This window comes from Lontra canadensis, unplaced genomic scaffold (genome assembly GCF_010015895.1).
Source record: "Lontra canadensis isolate GAN:19392208 unplaced genomic scaffold, GSC_riverotter_1.0 scaffold218, whole genome shotgun sequence".
Classification (NCBI taxonomy): Eukaryota; Metazoa; Chordata; class Mammalia; order Carnivora; family Mustelidae; genus Lontra; species Lontra canadensis.
Window position 1 is genome coordinate 112,804 of NW_022631212.1, and position 21,467 is coordinate 134,270.

The 21,467-nt window shown below is 58.9% G+C and overlaps 2 protein-coding genes across 4 annotated transcripts; one reads left to right on the top strand and one right to left on the bottom strand.

Moving 5' to 3' along the window:
* The first annotated feature begins 333 nt into the window (after positions 1 to 333).
* Positions 334 to 10,430, top strand: FAM171A2 (family with sequence similarity 171 member A2). Its single transcript, XM_032849034.1, is given in 10 exon segments — positions 334 to 591; positions 4,083 to 4,310; positions 4,549 to 4,641; positions 7,463 to 7,621; positions 7,711 to 7,890; positions 7,996 to 8,066; positions 8,068 to 8,113; positions 8,231 to 8,357; positions 8,880 to 10,014; positions 10,016 to 10,430. Coding segments are annotated over 10 exon segments (2,508 nt in total). The 5' UTR covers positions 334 to 473; the 3' UTR covers positions 10,367 to 10,430.
* A 563-nt stretch (positions 10,431 to 10,993) lies between these two features.
* Positions 10,994 to 17,729, bottom strand: GRN (granulin precursor). Of its 3 annotated transcripts, none has more exons than XM_032849019.1 (13): positions 17,625 to 17,729; positions 14,928 to 15,072; positions 14,685 to 14,810; positions 14,492 to 14,576; positions 13,911 to 14,023; positions 13,680 to 13,815; positions 13,476 to 13,570; positions 13,125 to 13,248; positions 12,729 to 12,826; positions 12,398 to 12,643; positions 11,894 to 12,127; positions 11,559 to 11,789; positions 10,994 to 11,436 (listed from the first exon to the last, which is right to left on the bottom strand). In XM_032849019.1, exons 1-13 carry the CDS (start codon positions 17,717 to 17,719, stop codon positions 11,299 to 11,301), a joined length of 1,866 nt encoding a protein of 621 aa, XP_032704910.1. In that variant the 5' UTR covers positions 17,720 to 17,729; the 3' UTR covers positions 10,994 to 11,298. The 3 variants fall into 3 exon arrangements, with proteins under 3 accessions (XP_032704910.1, XP_032704911.1, XP_032704912.1); XM_032849020.1 differs by lacking the exon at positions 17,625 to 17,729 and adding an exon at positions 15,147 to 15,306; XM_032849021.1 differs by lacking the exons at positions 11,894 to 12,127; positions 12,398 to 12,643 and having other exon boundaries at positions 17,625 to 17,728.
* Positions 17,730 to 21,467: the final 3,738 nt, after the last annotated feature.

Below are 21,467 nucleotides of genomic sequence, written 5' to 3' on the forward strand. Positions count from 1 at the left end.
GCGGATAGAACAGGGCAGTTCCTACACTTTTTGGAGACGCTCCTGACCGTACCACCTCTTTGAGTGTGTTGTAAGCAGTAGCCTCTCCTCCCTCCCAAATTTTCCACCAAATTTCGAGGGCTCCGGACCTCCAGGAACCCGGGTGACTAGACCAGGTCCGTCGCACTCCCTTGCAGCTCTGGTCTGGGCGCGCGGGGTGAGGTCTGCAGGGTGGGCGGAGGGCGGGCAGGGCCCGCGCGCGGTGCGCGGAGCAGGGCGGTGAGGGGGCGGCGCCCCGAGGTCCGCGGGGGTGGGGCGCCGCCTGCAGGGGGCGCTGGCGGCGGCTCCGGGCGGAGACAATCGCGCCGAGCTGCCGCCGCAGCCAGAGCTGGAGCCCGAGAGGCGCGGCGCGGCGCAGAGCTGGGGCTGAGCGGGGCCGGCCGAGCGGGGCCGGGCGGGAGCCATGGGCCGCTAGGGCCCGGCCGAGCCCCGCGATGCCGCCGCCGAGTGGCCCCAGCGTCCTCGCGCGGCTGCTGCCGCTGCTGGGACTGCTGCTCGGCGGCGCCTCCCGGGCTCCCGGCAAGTCGCCGCCGGAGCCCCCCAGCCCGCAGGGTGAGTCTCGGCCAGGAGGGGCAGCGATCGCGGGCCTGCGCCCCCTCGATCGGGCCCCCGCCCGCCAGCCCCCTCTTCGCGGCGCTCGTGAACTGGGGGTACTCTGTTCCCTGGGTTTGGGTGGGGGGAGCCCGGCGACTTCGGGTCGGCGCTTACGGGGGAGAGGAGGGAGGGAGAGGGCGACTGCCGGGGCGGGGGTCTTGGGGAGACACAATGGGGAGAGCGGGGGTCCCCGGGCTCCGCGCCGCCGCCCCCTCTCGCCTTGTTTTTCTCTCTTCGGGTCCGCGAGGCGCTGCTGCCTGAGCCATTGTCTACCGAAGACACCCGCCCAGGGGCGGGCTGGGGCGGGCGCCCGCTCCGCAGCCCCCTGCGGGTTCCTCGCTCCGGACCCGGGCTGGGTGGGGGCGCCAGCACCGGCTGCCACCTTGGACCCGGACGGGGGCTGGGCGCCTTGAGCTGGGCTGGAAGGGGGGAGGGGGAGGGGGTGAGGCGGTGGGCGGATTGACTGCTCGAATGGGGTTCTTCGTCCTGGAGCTTGACAGCCCCCGGCCGGCCCCCCGGGTTCAGAATTGGGGGTGTACCGAAGAAACGCTGTCGGCCCTTGAGGGGGTAGGGGCTGCAGTTTGGGGGTTTCTGGAAAAAGGGGTACGTGGTGATTCCCAGCCAAAGCGCATGGCAGGGCTGTGGTGGCGGAGCCATGCTGAGCTGGCTAGCTGGCTCTGGGCTGTGCCCGCTGGGAGGGCAGGTGCCTGGGTCCCCGTCCAGCAGACCTCCGGCCGCTCCTATCCCCAGCCCATCCCCGGTCACCCCCTCCTCATCTAACCTTTTGGTAGCCGTGAAGCAAGCCTCCCGGCGCCTCACGGGCCCAGGTGGGTGTGTGAGGTGGGGGCGGGGGAGGCTCTTGCAGCGGGAGAGGGTGGGAGAGCTAGACTCTGACTCCTGGGTTCTCGCGGGGGGGCCTCCGCCCACTCCAGCCCTGCGCCCACCACCCCAGCTACCGTTCCCTCTGTCGCCTCTGGGCCCCATCCCTGCCTGAAACCGTGCTCTCCACTCCTCTCCACCAAGGAGCTGACAGGAAAACCAGGGTGGGGGGGTGTCTGGTTGAGGGAAGTGGGGTCCGGATGAAGGGAGGGGGTCGGATTTCCTCCTGGAATGAGGCAGAGCTGAAGCCTGGAGAGGCGGATACAGTATGGAATGTCAGGCTTGAGAAATGGGGAAGGCTCACCTCCGGCCTCAGTCTTCCCTGCTCTCTGCAGGAGGAGAGGAGGCTTTGATGGGTAGAAAAGGGCCCTGGTTTCTCAAAAAGCTTTTCCTTCAAGTCCTGTTCTCCAGGGGAGGGTGTCCAGAGAATTAGCTGAAATGGAGCCAGGAGACAGGGCTCTCCCAGGCCCCTGGCTGAGAGCCCAGGTCGAGGGGAAGGGGAAAAGAATCTGCTGGGCACCTGCCTACCCCTTCCCACTGACATGTCCTTCGGGCCTACCTGCCCACCCCGTGTTGTTCCTTGGGCCCCCTCCCCTCTTTTGAGGCTCTGGCCCTTGAACCCCAAGCATTCCTTCAAATGACCGTATTCCAGACTCCTGGGTCCCCTCTTTCCAGCTGCTCCATCCAGCTGCTCCTCGCCGGGGTAGGGGTGGGGAGTAGCCAGGCCTCTCTAGCTTCTCAGAATTCCTCCTGGGTAGTGGGGGAGGAGGGGCAGGAAGATTGCCAGCTCCTGGGAAAACCAGAGAGTAGGAAAGAATCAAGTGTGTGCACCCACCCTGCCAAGTTGGGCTTTGGCCTGGGAGGGGTGAGGGAGGTGGGTTCAGGCGAACAGCTGGAGGGGATGCCAGGGCCAGGCGTGGCGCTGGCCTCAGGGCTGGAAGCTTGAGATGAGACACCTGTCTCCCTTGAGTGTCAGGCTCCATGCATGAGGGCCCCCGCCCCACGCCGTGACCACCCCGTGCCCTGCTGCCCCAGGCTCTTCTTTCTGTACCTGGACTCTCCCAGGTTTGTGTCCCCACCTGCCTCCGGGGCCTGCACTGAGGCCTCTGTACCTTTCTAGGCATGGACACCTACTCCCATCATTAGCAGCAAGGTAGGGGTGAGCCAGGTTCTTGAGGGTGGGGCCGTGCTGAGTGGGAAGAAGTAGATGGTGCTGTGGATCAGAGAGGCTGCCTGGGGAAACCCATGAGAACAACTCTAGGCCTGGTCCCTGCCTGGTCACCCCATCTGAGCTCAGGACACCTGCACGCCCATCCTGGCCAAGCTCTCCTGGGGCTGGGAGCAGAGACAGCTGGACTTCCCTTCCTAGGCCTCTCCACACCAGTTTCCCTTGGGCCTGGGTCGGCCCCCCCAGATCTCCTTCCCCTTGCCGGGGCCCCAGCTCTCTGCCCATCTCCTGGGAGGAATGAGGGCGTTGCCATGGTGACTGACTTGTAGCTGACCAGCTGGGAGGGGGCAGGCAGTCCCTGTTAGGGGGAGGGGTCAGGAGGTACTTGTTCAGGTTTAGGGGTTGGGGTGAGTCCCTAAATCTGAAAGGAAACAGGCTTGTGCAAAGGATTCTGGGAAGAGGATGAATAAGGGGGAAAGACCAGCTCCCTAGTGTCCCCTTCTCAGCTTTTTCTTCAGAACCAAAACTCTGACCCAGCCCCCCTTGCAACCCTTCTCATTGGCTGAATTCTGACCTCTCTCCTCTCCATCCGTAGACCCTTCGTCTTCCACTTATTCCTCCTTTCTCAGCCCTCTTCCCTCTCCCCTCCCTGACACCAGCCCCATGGGGTCCAGTGGTTAAGAATTTGGGTCTAGGGGCACCTGGGTGGCTCAGTCGTTTGGGCATTTGCCTTTGGCTCAGGTCATGATCCTGGGGTCCTGGGATCGAGCCCTGCATCGGGCTCCCTGCTCGGTGGGGAGCCTGCTTCCCCCTCTCTCTCTGCCTGTGGTTTCCACTGCTTATGCAAGCTCTCTCTCTCTCTGCCAAATAAATAAAATCTTAAAAAAATAATAATAATTTGGGTCTAGAGGCAGACTCCCAGGTCTGGATCCCAGCTCCTCCCCCGCCCCCCCCCCAGCGGCAGTGAGAGTATCTAAACTCTGAGCCTCAGCTGCTTTATCTGCAAAATGGGCTTCAGAACATATTTTATGGGGTCTAATGCATCATTGACTGTAAGACGCACAATTATTTCATGTGCCAGGAAGAAAAGAAAAAAAAAAATACTGCCAATCCTGATGATGATATCCTCAGTGAGAAGCATATTCTGAGTTCAGAAATGTAAAAATGTGGGAAAGTGCGTGAGTGAGACTTGAAATATAGTAGTAGCACCACCTGTCTCATAGGCTGATGTGGGGTTTAAAAGAGGTCGCTAGCAATGCTGACTCTTCCAGATTCTTGTCTAGCCTGGGCCCCAAAGCCCCTCCCAACCCACAGCCTCCTCCTCCTCCGATCTCGGGACTCCCCCCAGTTATCTTCCCCACCCCCCCCCCCCTCCTCCTCCCTCACCCCATCTTGTCCACAGAGATCCTGATCAAGGTGCAGGTATATGTGAGCGGGGAGCTGGTGCCCTTGGCCCGGGCCTCCGTGGATGTGTTTGGGAACCGGATGCTGCTGGCCGCTGGCACCACGGACTCGGAGGGCGTGGCCATACTGCCCCTCAGTTACCGCTTGGGCACCTGGGTGCTGGTCACTGCTGCCCGCCCTGGCTTCCTCACCAACTCTGTGCCCTGGCGTGTTGACAAGCTGCCCTGTGAGTGCAGGGGCAGGCGGAGGGGGGCGGGTGGCAGCTGACCCCATCAGCCCCTTCCCAAAATAGTCCTTGGGGGTGGAGGGGGCAGGCTCTCCAGCAGCTGCTGCCCGGGCTGGGGTACGCAGAGGGGGCTGAAGGAGGATGAAGTCACTGGGATTCAGATGGAGGGAGTGCCCGGCCCTGGGGTTGGGGGGGTGGGAGGGCTTTTTCTGGAGCTGATGGGCCACCCCTCCCACAGTGTATGCCTCAGTCAGCCTCTACCTGCTCCCGGAGCGGCCGGCCACTCTCATCCTGTACGAGGACCTGGTGCACATCCTTTTGGGCTCTCCTGGTAAGGCTCCTCTTTAACCTCCCAACTCATGCCCGCTCCTCTTCCTTCCCTCTGACCTGGGTACAGAGAGCTCCACTCTTCTACGTATGAGTGCTGGGTGCCCTTGAGCAAGTCACCTAACCTCTCTGAGCCTTAGTTTGTTCATCTGTAAGATACGGATATTATCTATAATATCATCAATTGGAGCTATATCATCAAATTGAAGTAAGGACTAAATATCAAGTATGAAAAAACAGCACGGAAGATGGTCAATAAATGTTTTTGTTATTGGGGCTTCTCGTGGTTTCTATTCTCCCTCTACTCCTACCATTAGCATTCCTGTTCCCTGCCACCTGTTTCATCAGTGGATCTACACATACTACTTGTGCACCTAACTGGGTGCCTGGCAATGTTAGAAGGCCATGGGAGGGTCATTCCATAGGAACTGAGCAATTCTCAAGTGCAAGGCCTGGACCAACACCACAGTATCTGCTCATGGCTTCAGTCTCACCAAACCAATCCTTAACCGCGCCAGGCATTGTGTCTGGTGCTGGGGAACAGTGGGAAGGAAGAACAGACCCACTCCCTGTCTTGTGGAGTTCACGGACAAGTAGGAAGACAGACAAACACATTGCTACCAACCCTAACCTAATTACAAGGCAGGTGGAACAGTGGAGTAGAGGGCAGCGGGCTTCAGCACTGAGACAAGCCTGACCTGTGAGTGTAGCAGGGCAAGAGAATTTGGGGAAGGGAGCTATGGGACCTTGTGGGCTCAAGAATTAAAGGGGGGCACAGACACCCGCACTGGAGAGGAATCAAGATGCAGGGGGAGAAGGGGACAGCCAGGGTGCAGGGGGGCGCCTGACTGGCTCTGCAGGAGGGGTGCCTGGTGCAGACTGGTTGATCTGGCTAATACTAGGGAGTCATGGTGGGCTTGGGAAAGAGAAAACCTGCCTCCCCAATTTATATTCTTAGCTTGAGCCCTTGTCTCTAAGGTGCTCGTTTGCCTGTCTTCATCTCCCTGGTCCTGAACCAGAGGCTTCTAAACTGTCTTTGGAGGTTTCTACAATGCCAAGTGAGGGGTGCAGGGCTGGCTCAGTCAGTAGAGTGCAACTCTTGATCTCGTGAGTTCAAGCCCCACTTTGGGGCACAGAGCCTACTTTCAAAAGTAATAGTAAATAAATAATAAAATAAAAGGCCAAATGATCCTTTTGTGGCCCCTGGCTTACAACCATCCCATGGCTCCCATGGCTTTCAGAGTAAAGCCTCGAGTCCTTCACAAAGCTGACCACACCCTGTGGGGTCTGCCACTCAGTCACCCGTGTCCATGGACCGGCCCGCTGCCCCGTACCTTTGGGCCTTTCTCTCTTCTGTTCTTTTGGAGGTCCCTTTGCACCTTCCTTCCTGCAGGAGTCTTACTCATCCTCATCCTGCAAAACTCCATTGGGGGTGCCTGGGTGGCTTGGTGGGTTAAAGCCTCTGCCTTTGGCTTAGGTCGTGATCCCAGGGTCTTGGGATTGAGCCCAGCGTCTTGGGATCGAGCCCAGGGCTCTCTGCTCGGTGGGGAGCCTGCATCCCTTCCTCTCTCTGAGAGCCACTCTGCCGCCTTGTGATCTCTCACTCTGTCAAATAAATAAATAATCTTAAAAAAAAAAAAAAAAAAGACTCCATTGGGCCTTCCCCAGCTGGGTGGGCCAAGCGCACCTGGCGTCCCACCATTTTAATAACAAGTTAGGATGGAAAGGTGCTGAGAAGATGGGCCAGCACCACACTTCCTGGGTTTCGGTCAGGCTCCAGGACTGTGACCTTGGGCAAGTCGCTCAACTCCCTAACCCTCCATTTCTTCGTGTATACAACAAGGTCGATAATGAAAGCACCTACTTCAGGGCTTTTGTACTAATTACAGGGGTTAACACAGGAAGACTTAGATGGTGTCCAGCGTATCTTAAAGCTTAATACATGTTAGCTACGACCATATTGTATTAGAATTCTGTTTATACGCCCCCTCCACCCCAAGACAGACAGACAGACACACACACACACACAACCTAAGCTGTGTAATACAGTAGCCACTAGCAACATGTGGCTATTTAAATAAATTAAAAGTTACATTAATTTTTTTAAAGATTTTATTTATTTGACAGAGCGAGAAAGAGACGAGCAGGAGGAGTGAGGGAGGGAGAAGCAGGTTCCCTGCTGAACAAGGAACCTGACATGGGGCTTGATCCCAGGACCCTGGGATCATGACCTGAGCGGAAGGCAGACGCTTAATGACTGAGCCACCCAGGCGCCCCCAAATTCATTAAATTTTGAAAAATTAAAAATAAATCCAGTGTCTGAGTCACACTAGCCACCTTTCAAGTGCCTAATAGCCATGGGTGTCTAGTGGGTAATGGGCAGCACAGAGAGAGAACATTTCCATGCAACACAGCAGAAAGTTCTGATGGGTACCAGAAGGGACAGCCCTGCACAAGACTGTGAACTTGAAGGCAGGGAACTGAGGACTACGTCTTATTCATCTTTGTATCTCCAGCACCTAACACAGTGCCCGCCACACAGCTGGCAACATTGTTTGAGGACCCGAACCTCATCATTTTATAGATTACTGAGGAAATGGTGTTTCAGAGAGAGCAAGTAACTTGCTCAGGGTCACACAGCCAGGACTAGATTTCAGGTCCAAGTCCTTTTTCCATGTTAACAATCTATGAATGCAGTTCTCTCCCCGAGTCACCAAGCTCCCTGACCTTCCCAAGTGGCCTGACCCAGTGACCCCCTTCTCCTCAAATACTTGCTTTCTGCTCTGGTCCCTGGGCAAGCCACAGCAGCCCCCTTCTCCGTCCAGGTGCCCGCTCCCAGCCCTGGGTGCAGTTCCAGCGCCGGGCTGCCCGCCTGCCTGTCAGCTCCACCTACAGCCAGCTCTGGGCCTCCCTCACACCTGCCAGCACCCAGCAAGAAATGCGCGCTTTCCCTACCTTCCTGGGCACTGAGGCCTCCAGTTCAGGTAGGCTGGGTGTCCAGCATGGAAGGGACGTTTCCCCCCATCCCACCCCCAGGATTTAGCCCTCAGCCCCTGTGTCTCCTTTCCCCCAGGCAATGGTTCCTGGCTAGAGCTGATGCCACTGGCTGCTGTGAGCGTGCATCTGCTGACGGGCAATGGAACAGAAGTGCCGCTTTCGGGCCCCATTCACCTGTCCCTGCCTGTGCCCTCCGAGTCTCGCGCCCTGACTGCAGGCACCAGCATTCCAGCCTGGAGGTTTGACCCCAAGAGTGGTGAGTGCCTCAAGGGGCTGCGGCTGCTGGAGTTTGGGGAAAGCAAGTGGGACTTAGATGGGTGGGGGGGGGCATTGGGTTTCATGAAAATCCTGCCTCTTCCAGGGCTGTGGGTACGCAACGGCACTGGTGTGATCCGGAAGGAAGGCCGACAGCTCTACTGGACCTTCGTCTCCCCCCCAGCTGGGGTACTGGGCAGCTGCCATGGCTTCCCCCACCGCTGGTGAGAGACTAGGGGGATGGCTGGGACCAGGAGCCGTGGGGGAAAGGGAGGCTGGGAGTGTGGACTCCTGAAGGAAGGGCAGCCACACCCAGAGAGCTAACCCCTTGCCTGGCACAGGACTGGTCACCATCACATCGGGCATTCAGGACATTGGCACCTACCACACCATCTTCCTGCTCACCATCCTGGCAGCCCTGGCCCTGCTGGTGCTCATTCTGCTGTGTCTGCTCATCTACTACTGCCGGTGAGTGCCTCACCCCTGCGTCCCCCCACCCCCACCACCCCTCCCCCCCGTCCCCCAGCCTCTGCTCATCCCCTGCAGCAGAGGCCTACCCTCCGCCTGGGGTGGGGCTGGGTGCTAGGCCCAAAGAGGCATAAAGTACAATTCTAGTCTTTAAGGCACTGACAAGGCACCCGGGGGGCTGAAGTAGGGGGAGAGGAGGCAGGACCTACAGGCCAGGCCCCTCCAGGGGACCCCTGGCTGGACATGCTCCTCCCAGGCTCTCACAGCACCTCCTGCATGTGAAGGAGTGCAGCTCCCTTCAGGGGGGCTGGCCCTCCCACAGACACTCAAGGTTCTTTCCACAAACCTCTCCCAAGCCCTATCCAGCTGCCCCAACATCTCTCCCCGGGTCCCAGCCATTCGTCTCATCCCTCCAACACTGTCCATCCCTCATCTTGCCACTGCGGAGTTAGGGAGCTGCTCAGGCCTCCCTACCCTTTCCTGAGGTCCTGGGTCACTCCCTCCACCCCAAATACCTTCCAGGAGGCGCTGCCTGAAGCCGAGGCAACAGCACCGCAAGCTGCAGCTGTCCGGGCCCTCTGACGGTAACAAACGAGACCAGGCCACCTCGATGTCCCAGCTCCACCTCATATGTGGGGGACCCCTGGAGCCCGCCCCGTCGGGGGATCCTGAGGCCCCGCCCCCAGGCCCCCTGCACTCAGCCTTCTCCAGCTCCCGAGACTTGGCAGCCTCCCGGGACGACTTCTTCCGCGCCAAGCCGCGCTCTGCCAGCCGTCCGGCAGCCGAGCCTGGGGGCTCCCGCGGGGGCGAGGGCGCGGGGCTCAAGGGCGCCCGCTCCGTCGAGGGTCCCGGCGGGTTGGAGCCAGGCCTGGAGGAGTACCGGCGGGGAGCCTCGGCGACCCCGGCCTTCCTGCAGGAGCCGCCCTCGCCGCCGCCGCCCTTCGAGCACTACCTGGGCCACAAGGGGGCGGCCGAGAGCAAGCCCCCCGACTTCCTGCTGTCGCAGTCGGTGGACCAGCTGGCGCGGCCGCCGTCGCTCAGCCAGGCCGGGCAGCTCATCTTCTGCGGCTCCATCGACCATCTCAAGGACAGTGTTTACCGCAACGTCATGCCCACCCTGGTGATCCCCGCGCACTACGTGCGCCTGGGCGGCGAGGCGGGCGCTGCGGGGGCGGGCGACGAGCCAGCCCCGCCGGAGGGCACGGGCTCCGGCCCCGCGCGCCCTTTCCCCCCGGCCGACCCCCAGCGCCCGCTGCTGCAGGGCCACTCGGGCGCGGGGGTCGAGGGCGGCGGCAGTGGTGGTGGTAGCGGTGGCGGCGGCGGCGGCGGCGAGGGCTGGGGAGGCGGGCGCTCGGCGCCGGTCAGCGGCTCGGTCACCATCCCGGTGCTGTTCAACGAGTCCACCATGGCGCAGCTCAACGGGGAGCTGCAGGCGCTGACCGAGAAGAAGCTGCTCGAACTGGGCGTGAAGCCTCACCCGCGCGCCTGGTTCGTTTCCCTGGACGGGCGCTCCAACTCGCAGGTGCGCCACTCCTACATCGACCTGCAGGCGGGCGGGGGCGGCCGCAGCACCGACGCCAGCCTGGACTCCGGCGTCGACGTGCACGAGGCGCGGCCCGCGCGCCGGCGACCCCTGCGCGAGGAGCGGGAGCGCGCCCCCCCCGGCCGCCCCGCCCCCGCCGCCCGCGCCCCCGCGCCTGGCGCTCAGCGAGGACACCGAGCCGAGCAGCAGCGAGAGCCGCACGGGCCTCTGCTCGCCCGAGGACAACTCGCTGACGCCGCTGCTGGACGAAGTGGCGGCGCCCGAGGGCCGGGCGGCCACGGTACCCCGGGGTCGGGGCCGCAGCCGCGGGGACAGTTCCCGCAGCAGCGCGAGCGAGCTGCGGCGCGACTCGCTCACCAGCCCGGAGGACGAGCTGGGGGCGGAGGTGGGCGACGAGGCGGGCGACAAGAAGAGCCCGTGGCAGCGGCGGGAGGAGCGGCCGCTCATGGTGTTCAACGTCAAGTAGCGCCCCCGTCCGGCCTGGCACCGCCTCCCCCACGTCGGCCCCCACCCCCTCCGCCCCGCCCCGCCCCCAGGCTACGCGCCCGGGGAGCGGCCGGGGCCCTCGCTCTTAGCCCCCCCCAGGCCACCCCTCCCCCCGCCTGAAGAGGGGCCCAGGGGGCTGCGGAGCTGTCCAGTGGTATGTGCTGGGTAATGTCTCGGGAGGGACCCAGTTGGCCTCCGAGAGGGAGGTGGGAGGGGTCCAGACCCCCATTGGGAGTTGCTGGGGAAGGAGGGCTGGGGGTGGGGAAGCAGTGCCTGTATAAACGTGGCTGTACATAGAAAGATCTATTGTGGGAAAGCAGGAGGGGCGACCGGGCCTCAGCTGCTCGTGTGAGGGCTGGGAAGGGGCCTTCTCTGGGGACCCTCCGGGAGGGGAGGGGGTGCTGCCTGCTGACTAGCCCACCTTTGGGCTAGGATGTCACAGGGCTGGTGGCTGGGGCGGCTCTGGGGATTAGGGGATGTGATGGGATTGCTGTGGGTAACAGCAAATATAAAACTGGTGAGATGAACTGCGTGTGTATCTTTCTGTGGGGTTGGGGGCCCTTGCTCAGAGGGGGGCGGGCAGGGTGGTCAAATCAGACACTGTTAAGAAAGTGTACAAACTTTACTGCAGCACATACACACACGCACGCCTGTGGATAGAGCACCTGGCCACAGGGTCCACGGAAATCGGGGGAGGGGATGGCAGCTTGTTACACGGCTTTCGCCATAGCCCCCCTTGAGATAGGGAAGGCCTTAGATTGAGACCCCGCCTCCCCTGGTGGGGGTGGGGCATCAGAATGGGGGACTCCAGGAGAATTTGGTGGGGGAGAGGTGCTGGGGAGGCCTGAGCAGTGGGAACCCTCTGACCAGGGTCCCGAGGGCTGCAAACTGTCTTCAGTCCTTAGTGTCGCCTCACAGCAGCTGTCTCGGGGCTGGGTCCCTCAGTGGCATGTCCCAGCGCAGGCTCTCCCTCCGCAGACACTTGGTGCCCTTGGCCCCACAACGGAAGCCCGCCGGGCAACAGTGACGCTGATCTGCACAGCAGACACCCTGACAGCCAGGGGGAGGGCAGGGAGTCAGAGTCGGGTATGGTGGGACCTGGCTCCCACGGACGACCCTGGCTTCCACAGATAGCCAGTCCCCGACTGGGGGAGGGGGGGGGTGGCACTCACCTGGCGATAGGGACAGCAGGCCCAGCCCCCTTGGCTGTCTCGACAGCAGGTCTGGTTATCGTGGCAAAAGTGCCCTGCCCCACACTCCACATTTCCCACAGCCACGCGAGAGCCACGGGCCAGGCGGGCAGCCAGGTGGGCCGAGTCCGCCTCCTTCTCGCAGGATCGGGCCCTCACGTTGCACGTGTACCCAGCCGGACAGCAGTGCTGGCGGTCCTCACAGCACACAGCCTGTGAGGGACAGGGTGGCCTTCACGTCTCTCCTCCCCCACCCACCTCCCAGCCCCCACGGAGGACTCGGTTCCCCTGTCCAGGGCAGACAGGTGGGCACTCACGTGAGGCAACTGGCAGCAGGCCCAGCCCCCACCCAGGCTGGGGCAGCAGGTCTGCCCCACGGGGCAGCTGGTGTGCTGGTCACAGCCCATGTCTCTGCGGTGAGACAGGGAGGCCTGGCGGGCAGGCATCTTCTCCAATCCAGTCACCGTCTTGCTTCCCTTCTGACACTGGCCCTCGGCCAAGCACGTGTAGCCATGGGGGCAGCAATGCTTGTGGTCTGAGCAGCAGACAGCCTGGGGGGCGGGGGGCAGCATACGATGGCCTGGGAAGCTGCTTTGTGGGACAGAAGCTGAGCCCTGGCCTACCCCTGACGCCCTCTCCTGCTCACAGCTCCTCCAGCTGGGAATGAACCTGACCGAGCCGGTGGGCCAGCTGCAGGCCGGGCAGAGGACTGAAGAGCAAAGCAACAGGAGTCTGACCACCTGCCCAGGCCAAGACACCGTCGTTGCCCTCCCCGCCCCCCCCCCGCCACCCTGCTCCGTACTGTCCCCCCTCCCACACACCTCTGGGGCAGGACAGCAGCCCCACTCCCCAGATGCCAGTCGACAGCAGGTACTGGAAGAGGAACAGCTGGTGATGTTATCACAGGGGACATCATTCTCCACGGCCTGGGGGATTGGCCGGCGAAGGCCGGCTGGGGTCCGCACCACCCAGGGCATCTGGCGGGCCTTCTGTTCACAGGTGCCCTTCGCTGTGTCACATTTAAACCCAGCCGGGCAGCAGTGTACGTGGTCTGCACAGCACACAGCCTAGGGTGGGTGGACAGGGGACAGTGGGCACAGGGGCCTTGCTGGCCGCCGCTTCCTGCCCAGCCCACCCAGCACTCCTGCGTACCTGGGCGAAAGGGCAGCAGCCCCAGGCCCCCGACTGCAGGCGGCAGCAGGTGTAGCCATCTGGGCAGCTCACCTCCATGTCACATTTCACCTCCTGCACTGTGACAAAGGCACAGGGGACAGGTCAGCAGTGGTGCAGGGGAGCCCTGAGAAATCCCACCCTTGGCCGGCTCCACAGCCAGAACCAATGCTAAGGATGGACAGTATACTGAGCACCACTCACCCCCAGCAGTGACACGAAGGCAATGATGAGTGTGGAGGAAAAGGGGTTGTACATGCCCTGTCACCTCCATGCGGCCCTCAGTCCCCCACCCCTGCCTGTGTTCCTGGAACAATTCAGTGGAGAGTTCCTGCACACGGAGCCGCTGCGATGGGGCCAGCAGCCTGCGTCTGGTACCTGCAGTTGCGGGCAGCTTGGTGAGGAGGTCCGTAGCGTTCTCCTTGGAGAGGCACTTACTCTGGACTAGGTCGCACACAGTGTCTTGGGGGCAACAGTGCAGGTGGTCCGAGCAACAGATGGCCTGCGGGGAGGAAGGGCGGTGGGGGAGGGTCTCCGGAACTTCCAGTCTCCTCCGAGCTCAGGGAGCAGCCCAGTGACAGTGGACACTGCCCCAATCCCCCACTAGGGGGCAGCATGAGTCCTCAGCAGCCAGGCTCTAACCGGCCTGCCAGCCCACCCCACCCCAGGGAGTCCTTTGGAGGTAGGTGTCCCCGCCAGGTGGCTGTGGGCACGCAGCCCCTCACTCACATTAGGCATTGGGCAGCAGCCATACTTCCCATTGGGCAGCTGGCAGCAGGTAGAACCATCAGGACACTGGGACTGCCCATCTGGGCATAAGATCACTGCAAGGGGAGAGAGCTGGGCTGTGAGGAACTCTTCCCCAGGCTGGGAGCCGCAAGAGGCCTTACCTCCTTTCCAAGCTGCACCCTAGATGCTCTCCCACCTCCTTACCTGCCCCATTACTCCTCTGTGCGGGGATCTTCTTTGCTAGGGGGTGGGAGCCTGTGGCCGTGAGGCAGCGGGCATGAGCCAGGTCGCAGGATGTCCCATGGGGACAGCAGTGCACCTTGTCTTCGCAGCAAGAAGCCTGCCGAGAGAAGCTTCCGACTCTGTCTTTGCCCCCTCCAGCCTGCTGCTCTGCCCCGACTGCTGCCCCCACCCCCTATCTTCCCAGACAGGTACCTGGGGCATGGGGCAGCACCCCCAGGAGCCATCTCGCATAGTGCAGCACGTGGAGGAGTTGGGGCATTCGAACCGGCTGTCAGGGCACTGGATGGCACCCAAGGGATTGGTATCTGTGGATAGGACAACCCAGGATTCCGTCAACCCAGTTAGCGAAGGCCATCGCCCCCATTACCTGCTGACACCATGGCCTGCAGGCCCAGCTGACGGGGGCTGGTGGTCCCACACTAGGGCTCGGCGCTCTCCCAGGCACCACTAACTCACTCTCCCCACCAGCCAGTCCTTGCCTCAGCAGTATGGCACAAGGCAGGGGCCTCCACCGACTAGGCTGCCCTTGAACCAGCCCAGCTTGGCCTCTCTCCACCCTCCCAAAGCTTGGCCTGGGGCCTGGAGTCTGGCATTCTCTCTTCTGCTCCTTCCTAGTCTCGCGCTCTTCCTCTGTCCCGAGCAAAGGGGTTGCTTAGTACAGATGCCACAGGAATGAGGGCAGGAACAAGGTCACCCAGCTGGCTGGATTCCTGGGCTGACCAGCCTCCACCAGCGGCCCATCTGCCTGCCCTCCACCTCCACCCCTACCACACCTGATCTCTGGAAGCAGGACCGCCCATCGGCGCTGCAGTGGTAGCCCCGAGGGCAGCAGTGGTGGCCATCAGCACATGACACGGCCTGTGGGACACAGAGACACCCACGCTGGCTCAGCTTTTACCTGGGGTGAGTCGGGGGAGAGTCCAAACACAGACCTGAGCCCCTCTGTTGAGCCCATGGCACCCTCACCTCTGGGAACGGGCAGCAGCTGGAGGTCCCAGAGACGGTGAGGAGGCAGGAGTAGCCAGGAGAGCAGTGGGCCTCTACCTGGCAGGGGCGCCCCAGCTGCCCGCTCAGCACTGTGGGCCACTGGCCCTGGAAAGTGAGAGATGACAAAATGAAGGACCCAAGCCCGGCCCCCTCCTCTGGCTGCGCCGAGATGCCCCTTCGGGAGATCCCAGCCAGCTCTTGCCTGGGCTGCAGGGCGCTCACCGGAACAGGATGGCAGCAACTGTAGCTTGCTCCTCCTGGGTCCAGGCAGCAGGCCCCAGGGCAGAACTGACCATCTGGGCACTGTGTTCCAGCCACCAGCCCTGCCACTAAGGCCACCCAGCTCACCACGGTCCACATGGTCTGCCTGCAAAATACCAAGAGGCACTTGGCAATGAGCTGAAGCCCATGGGACCCTGGATTCGGGGGCCAGTCACTCCCCCAGGTGCAGGCCAGATACCACCCAAGCCTCCTGATCCAGGCAGGAAGAGAGATGTGGGGCCCGAGATTCAGTTTCCTGTGTGTGTGTTCACTTGTGCACCCACATGTAGACAGTGATGAGCACGGACACAAGGATGGGTGTCAGTCTGTGTCCCCAAAATGTGGCCAAATGCCTCAGTCTCTGCGGGTGAGTGTGTAAAGATGCAGGTGTGTGAAAGGAGAATTTGCGGGTTTTGTGGGTCTGGTCTATAGAGATATGGGTCACCTCCAGGGAGTGGGTGAGGCCTCAGGAACCATGGCAGGACTGGGGTGGGCAGCAAAGGGGGAGTCCCCCTTGAAGAAAACACAGGGTTGCACTTCCCTCCCCAGCTGATGCTGTGTTCACACCTGCCAAGGCCTGTTGGGGGAAGGGGTGTCACATGATGACATGGGAAATCATGGGGTTGAGAAAGTTGTGAAAAGGGAAGTGTGGTAGCCAGTGGAATCTGGGCTGCCATCCCCAGAGGCCAGCCACACCTGCCCCCCCAACCGTCCCCAAACCACCCAGGGAAGGGGTGCACAGGCTGGGACAGCCTTTGAGACACCTGTGTTCTCAGGCCCCCCCCCAATACCAACCAAACCCTTTCAGATTCCCCAGATATACCACCCCAACCCCTGCCCAAACTCTGCCTATCCCCCTACCCAGAAGCCGAAACTCAGCAGTACCGGGAGAGGACCGTATGAGCCCACCCCGCCTCACCAGCAGAAGGAACAGATTATGAAGCTCTGTGGGGAGTAGGCTCTCACTTCTTAAATGACTCTTCCCCAACTCACACAGACTCATTAGTTCAATGGGAAGGGCCAGGAGAAGCTCCACAAACATTACTAGGCAGGGTAACATCTCCTGGGCCCAACTTCAATACTATTTTCTTCCTTCCTTGCAACAATCATCCAAAGTAGTTGTAATACATTTACTTTTCAAAGGAGGAAACTGAGGCTCAGAGAAGTAACATCGCATGTCATACATCCAGTCATGGAGATGACAGGCTTTGAGGGCTCCAAAGCATACTGGACCTGGGTTCATGTGACAAAGTGGCACCATGGACAGTGCCCGGGAACGGACCCCAGACCCCGGAGAGAGTAGAGGCCTGGGGTCCAAGCAGAGGTGGGAGACAGAAGCATTTTCTGAGCAGGTAGGCAAGGGAGGACAGAAACGAGAAGCTCGGGGGCTGCCGGGATACTGCACTTGGGTGCTAGTCCTCAAATCACCACCACTGATGGTGAGAGCCTCAGAAATTGCTGTCTCTGGGGCTCAGTTACCTCATGAGTCTCTGTGTGGACACTGACACTAGGTGTGGTGAGGACTTACACCCACCCAGTCACTAGCATCCTTCTCTCCCTCACCTGGCTCTCTTCAGTGCCCCATTCTCAGCTCAAATACCATTACCAGGAGGCCCCCGACTGGCTGGTCCTGGACCTTGGCCCCTTTCACCCTCCCCTCTACACTCACAGCTCCCAGGCAAGGCTGGTCCCACCTGCTTCTTGGGAGTCAAACCTCAACCCTCCAGAGGCTGTCCAGCTGTCCTGGGTTGGCCCAGAAGGGGTGCCTATCTGCACAAATCTGGGTCCACAGGGCACCCTAGTAACATTTATGCATACTTTCCTATCATTGGTGTCATATCATTGGTGTCCTAAGGTTAGGGAGTATAGCGTGTGCTTCTAGGGAATAGCGAAGTACAGGCGCACACCCACTTGGGGCCAAGGAAGAAGGGACCCAATTCCTCTCAGTAGGGTTCTGAGCAGCGGCCTCTCTCACTCTCACCCCACAATGCCACAGTAGAGAGAGGAACAGAAGCCTCAAGCCCCCAGCTCTGCCATCTCCCACTAGGTGGCAGCCCCCAACTCCGAGTGTCAGGAGAGAGATTCCCAAAAGGTGAACGAACTCAACTGCGAGTGAGCAGGAAAAGTGGCAGGGAGAGGCGGAAGTTGGCTGGTCCTACCCCCCACGAGAGGAAGTAAGGGAGAGCCAGACACAACCCAGGCGTTCGGTCACTACTCCCCAGCCCCTGCTGCCTTGGAGGAGGGCAGGGTCTCCAGCGCACTCGCAGCCGTCTGAGCTCCGGGACCAGGGCGGGCGCCTCTCTCGCTCCCAAGCATCCCGGGGACCACCCACCACCACCACCCGCAGCAGCACCTGGGCCGGCGCGAAGCCGGCTCGAGAATGGAGTAGTCCCTGCTTTGGGGGAAGGGGTTGCAGCTTCCGGGGACGCTGGAGAGGGAGACAGCCGCCTTCTATTGGGGGTCACTGCAATCACTGCTTACTCCCCCCACCCCACCCCGTAAAACTGCCTCCAGTGCCATCGGAAACCCCCAAAGGAGCTTCCCTAAGCCAGCCTTCTCTTGCCTCCCGGCTGAAACTCCGGAAGAACCTCAAGTCCTCACGTCCGCCCGGCCGGACCCCTGGAAGAAGAGAGAGGTCTGCGCGGCCGCCCTCCTTACCTGCGACCGGCTCCGCGCTCGCTGGGTAGCCGCGGCCGGGGAAGCTCACCGACTAGGGCCTGGCAGCGCGATGGCCCGCCTACCTCAGTTTCCATTGGCCAGGTGTCCGGGCTGTCGCGCTCCTACTGGCTACTAGTCGACGTAGAGGCGGGGCCAGCCTGGAAAGCCGTGCCTTTTTTTCTTACTCAATTCTCTTTCCTCCCTCCCTTCGTCTCTCTTCCCACTCTCCCCCCTCTTTTTTTACGGGATCATGTGATTGGAGAATCATGTGACGTCCTGGCCCGGGTCAGCCCGGCTGCGGGCGCCGGATAGAGTTTGCCCGAGGTGGGGCTTCGCCTGTGTAAAGACCGTGACGGACAAGGCAGCCGCCCCTTCCAGGGCGCCTTCCAGGGCGTTCACGGGATGTCTGCTTCTGGGTTAGGGACATTCGTGCATCCCGTCTCTACTCTGTTCAGCAAACTCAGAATACAGGCTGGGCAGCCAGGCCCCATACGGGTTGAAGGAGGGTTGTGAGGGCAAGGATAGCTCTCGGGCGCGTTCCTCAGGGTGCTCATAGCGGGGTGTGAGTGGGTGGAGAGATGAGACAGTATCACATTAAATCTAATTTAAGGTGCAAGGTCGTGTGCCAGGTGTTACGGACGTGTGTGTGTAGGTCAGAAGTGATAGGTTGGCTCTGGGCAGGGAGGAAAATATTTAATTCCACCTTAAGGGCACCTTTTTTCTTCAAGATTTTATTTATTTATTTGAGAAGGAGCATGAGCAGCAGGAGGGGAGAGGCAGAGGGAGAAGCAGACTCCCCGCTGAGCAGGGAGCCCCACTCGGGGCTTGATCCCAGGACCGGAGATCATGACCTGAGCCAAAGGCAGATGCTTAACCGACTGAGCCACCCAGGCGCCCCTTAAGGTCACCTTTTTGAGCTGAATCTGGGAGGATATTAACTGGCAGGTGGAGAAGGGTTGGAGAAATGCCCCGACAGGGGGTGTTGGGAAGAGTATTCAGAAACCAGATGGGAAGAGCAGCCTTGGGCAAGGATTAAATGCCATGTTCAACATAGTGGGCTTAAGGAGCTGTTGGGTGCCTGACACAAGGCTGTGCTGGGGGGTAGGTGTATAGTGGAAGTGGCTTCCTCCTTTGAGTCAGCCCTGCCTTCCAGGAATAGACATAACCGGGGAGGAGAGAAACCTGGGGCACAGACCAGATTGGCCAGGAACAAGAGCCAGGCTGCTTGGTGCCAAAGTGCCCGGCTCTGGCCAAAATGATAGATGCACCAGGAGGGAGGAGAGCCCCAGAGAAAGCCTGGTGCCAGACCTGGGAGGACAGGCAGTGTTTGGTTATACTGAGTGGCTGGAGAGTATTGCGGGCTCAACAAAGAGCTGGAGCTGAGGGGGAGCCTGGGGGAGGGGACAAACAGCCTAATTCAGGGGTGACAGCACTCTGTGTTTGGCAGCAGTGCTCAGCCTCAAAGGGTATGGAGAATGCGTGAGGCTCCTGCTGGGGGACATTTGTGCAGTTTCCCTCCTGTGTATCCTGACACAAGGGGGTCCAGCCTATGCCTCCGTTATCAGAGCACGTGCACTCACCCTTATCATGAAATGTTAGGGTAATCAGTAAATAAGTCTATTCATCACAACTACAGAGAACCAAATAATAAATAAATGCGGGAGATAAAACTGGAGTGACTAAAACAAGTATCACGGAAAGTATCCTTAAAGGAGTGATTTGCCCACCAGGGACATTCGGCAGTGAGCAGAGATAGCCTGGGTTGTCAACTAGGGTGATGTGCTACCGGCCTCCAGTGGGCACAGGCCAAGGAGGCTGCTACATCCCACAACGCAAAGGGCGCCCCCACAACAAAATATGAGTTGTCCTGTCTCTGTGAAAGAGCTCAACGTTTCCTTCACACAGCTTCTTTTCTCTTATTTCATATGTAAATATATATATAGAACGCTACACCCAACATGGGGCTTGAACTCACAACCCTGAGATCAAGAGTTGTGTGCTCAACCAACTGAGCCAGCCAGGGGCCTCACATATTTCAGCTATTTTTAATTAATGTTATCTGATTTCCAAGCAACAATAGGTTAAAGAAAGATCAGGGGATGTGTGCATTGAAGTTTCTAGAAGCAGTCGCTTAGAGTTTAGCAAGGATTAAAAGTATTTAACGGGAAAAAAATGCAAAAGGCAGACTGAAGAACCTAGAAGTGCAACATCCTGGGAACATAGGGTAGGGGCAAACAGTCCTTGATGAATCCATGGGCCTTGTAGGCTTCACTCTCAAGGGACAAGGTAATAGTCTAGGTGTGAGCCCAAGCTTTAGAAAAATCTGAATCATATGCAGTACTCTGATTACTATGGCAAAGAAATATTAAATGTATTTATTTTTTTAAAATATTTTATTTATTTATTTGAGAGAGACACAGTGAGAGAGAGTATGAGCGAGGAGAAGGTCAGAGAGAGAAGCAGACTCCCCGTGGAGCTGGGAGCCCGATGCGGGACTCAATCCCAGGACTCCGGGGTCATGACCTGAGCCGAAGGCAGTCGTCCAACCAACTGAGCCACCCAGGCGTCCCTTAAATGTATTTATTAAGCAAAATGTATTTCCTTGTCAAATGGATGCAGTGAAATTCCACTCTAGTGGAGAGGGTACAGTTCCCCGAGGACTGCAGAACATCTCTCACATTCCTCAAGAAACACTCCAGAGTCCTCAAACTCTCCAATTTAGGAATCTCTCTCTCTCTGCTTTTTGCTTTTAAGGAGTTTGCATCATTTTTAAAAATAGGACTAAAAAGAAGCAAACTTCAGAGTCACAAAGAAATATGACATCAAAAGGTCCACCCCCATCCCCATTTGCCCCATTCCCAGAGCCCTCCCAGCCCCCTTTGGCCAGGCCTTGTGTTTTTAAATTTTGATGAAATCAATTGATTGTAAATGTGAGGGTTTATTTCTGGACTCTCAATTCTATTCCATTGATCCATATGTCTGTCCTTATGCCAGTATGACATAGTCTTGATTACTATAGTTTTGTAGAAAGTTTTGAAACTGGAAGAAGAGGGGTCCTTCAATTTCTTTTTTCAAAATTGTTTTGGCTATTTTGGGTCCCTCAAATTTCTATATGAATTTTAGGATCAGTTTCTCCAAAGGTGACAGCTGAAATTTTGGTAGGGAATGCACTAAATCTACAGGTCAATTTGGGGTGTGTTGCCAGCATAACAGTTTAAATCTTCCCATCCATGAACATGGGATATCTTTACATTTATTTATTAGTTTGACATTTGCCAAGTATTCTATGCTATAGATGTTACATAGTTTACTTAACCAGTCTCATTTAATGGATTTTTGTGTGTTTCCATTTTCTTTGCAGTTACAAATAATTATGCAATAAATGTGTGTGAACATGTCTCTGAGTGCACATGTGGGGGTTAAACCCCTAAAAGTAATATTGTTGGGTAAAGAGTATGCACATTTGAAATGCTAACGCCAAGGGGCACCTGGGAGGTTCAGTGGGTTAAGCCTCTGCCTTTGGTTCAGGTCATAGTCTCAGGGTCCTGGGATCGAGCCCCTCATTGGGCTCTTTGCTTGGCAGGGAGCCTGCTTCCCCCTTTCTCTCTGCCTGCCTCTCTGCCTACTTGTGAGCTCTCTGTCTCTCTCTCTCTCTCTCTGTGCATGTCAAATAAATAAATAAAAATAAAAGTATTTTTGAAATGCTAATGCCAAACTGCTTTAAAATTTTTCCAATTTACACTCCCAGCCACAGTATTTGGAGGAACTTATTTCCCATACACTCATCAACATTGAATAAGCCAGTTTACTTTTTAAGATATTTATTTATTTAAAAGAAACACC

What these genes read in the sequence shown, in the direction of transcription:
- GRN (XM_032849019.1), bottom strand. Translation starts at nt 17,719, where the DNA reads ATGGAAACTGAGGTAGGCGGGCCATCGCGCTGCCAGGCCCTAGTCGGT. An exon ending in GTTGCTGCCATCCTGTTCCG is followed by an intron (nt 14,811 to 14,927) that starts GTGAGCGCCCTG and finishes CTCACTTTCCAG; the next exon opens with GGCCAGTGGCCCACAGTGCT. An exon ending in GCTGCTGCCCAATGCCTAAT is followed by an intron (nt 13,249 to 13,475) that starts GTGAGTGAGGGG and finishes TCCTCCCCGCAG; the next exon opens with GCCATCTGTTGCTCGGACCA.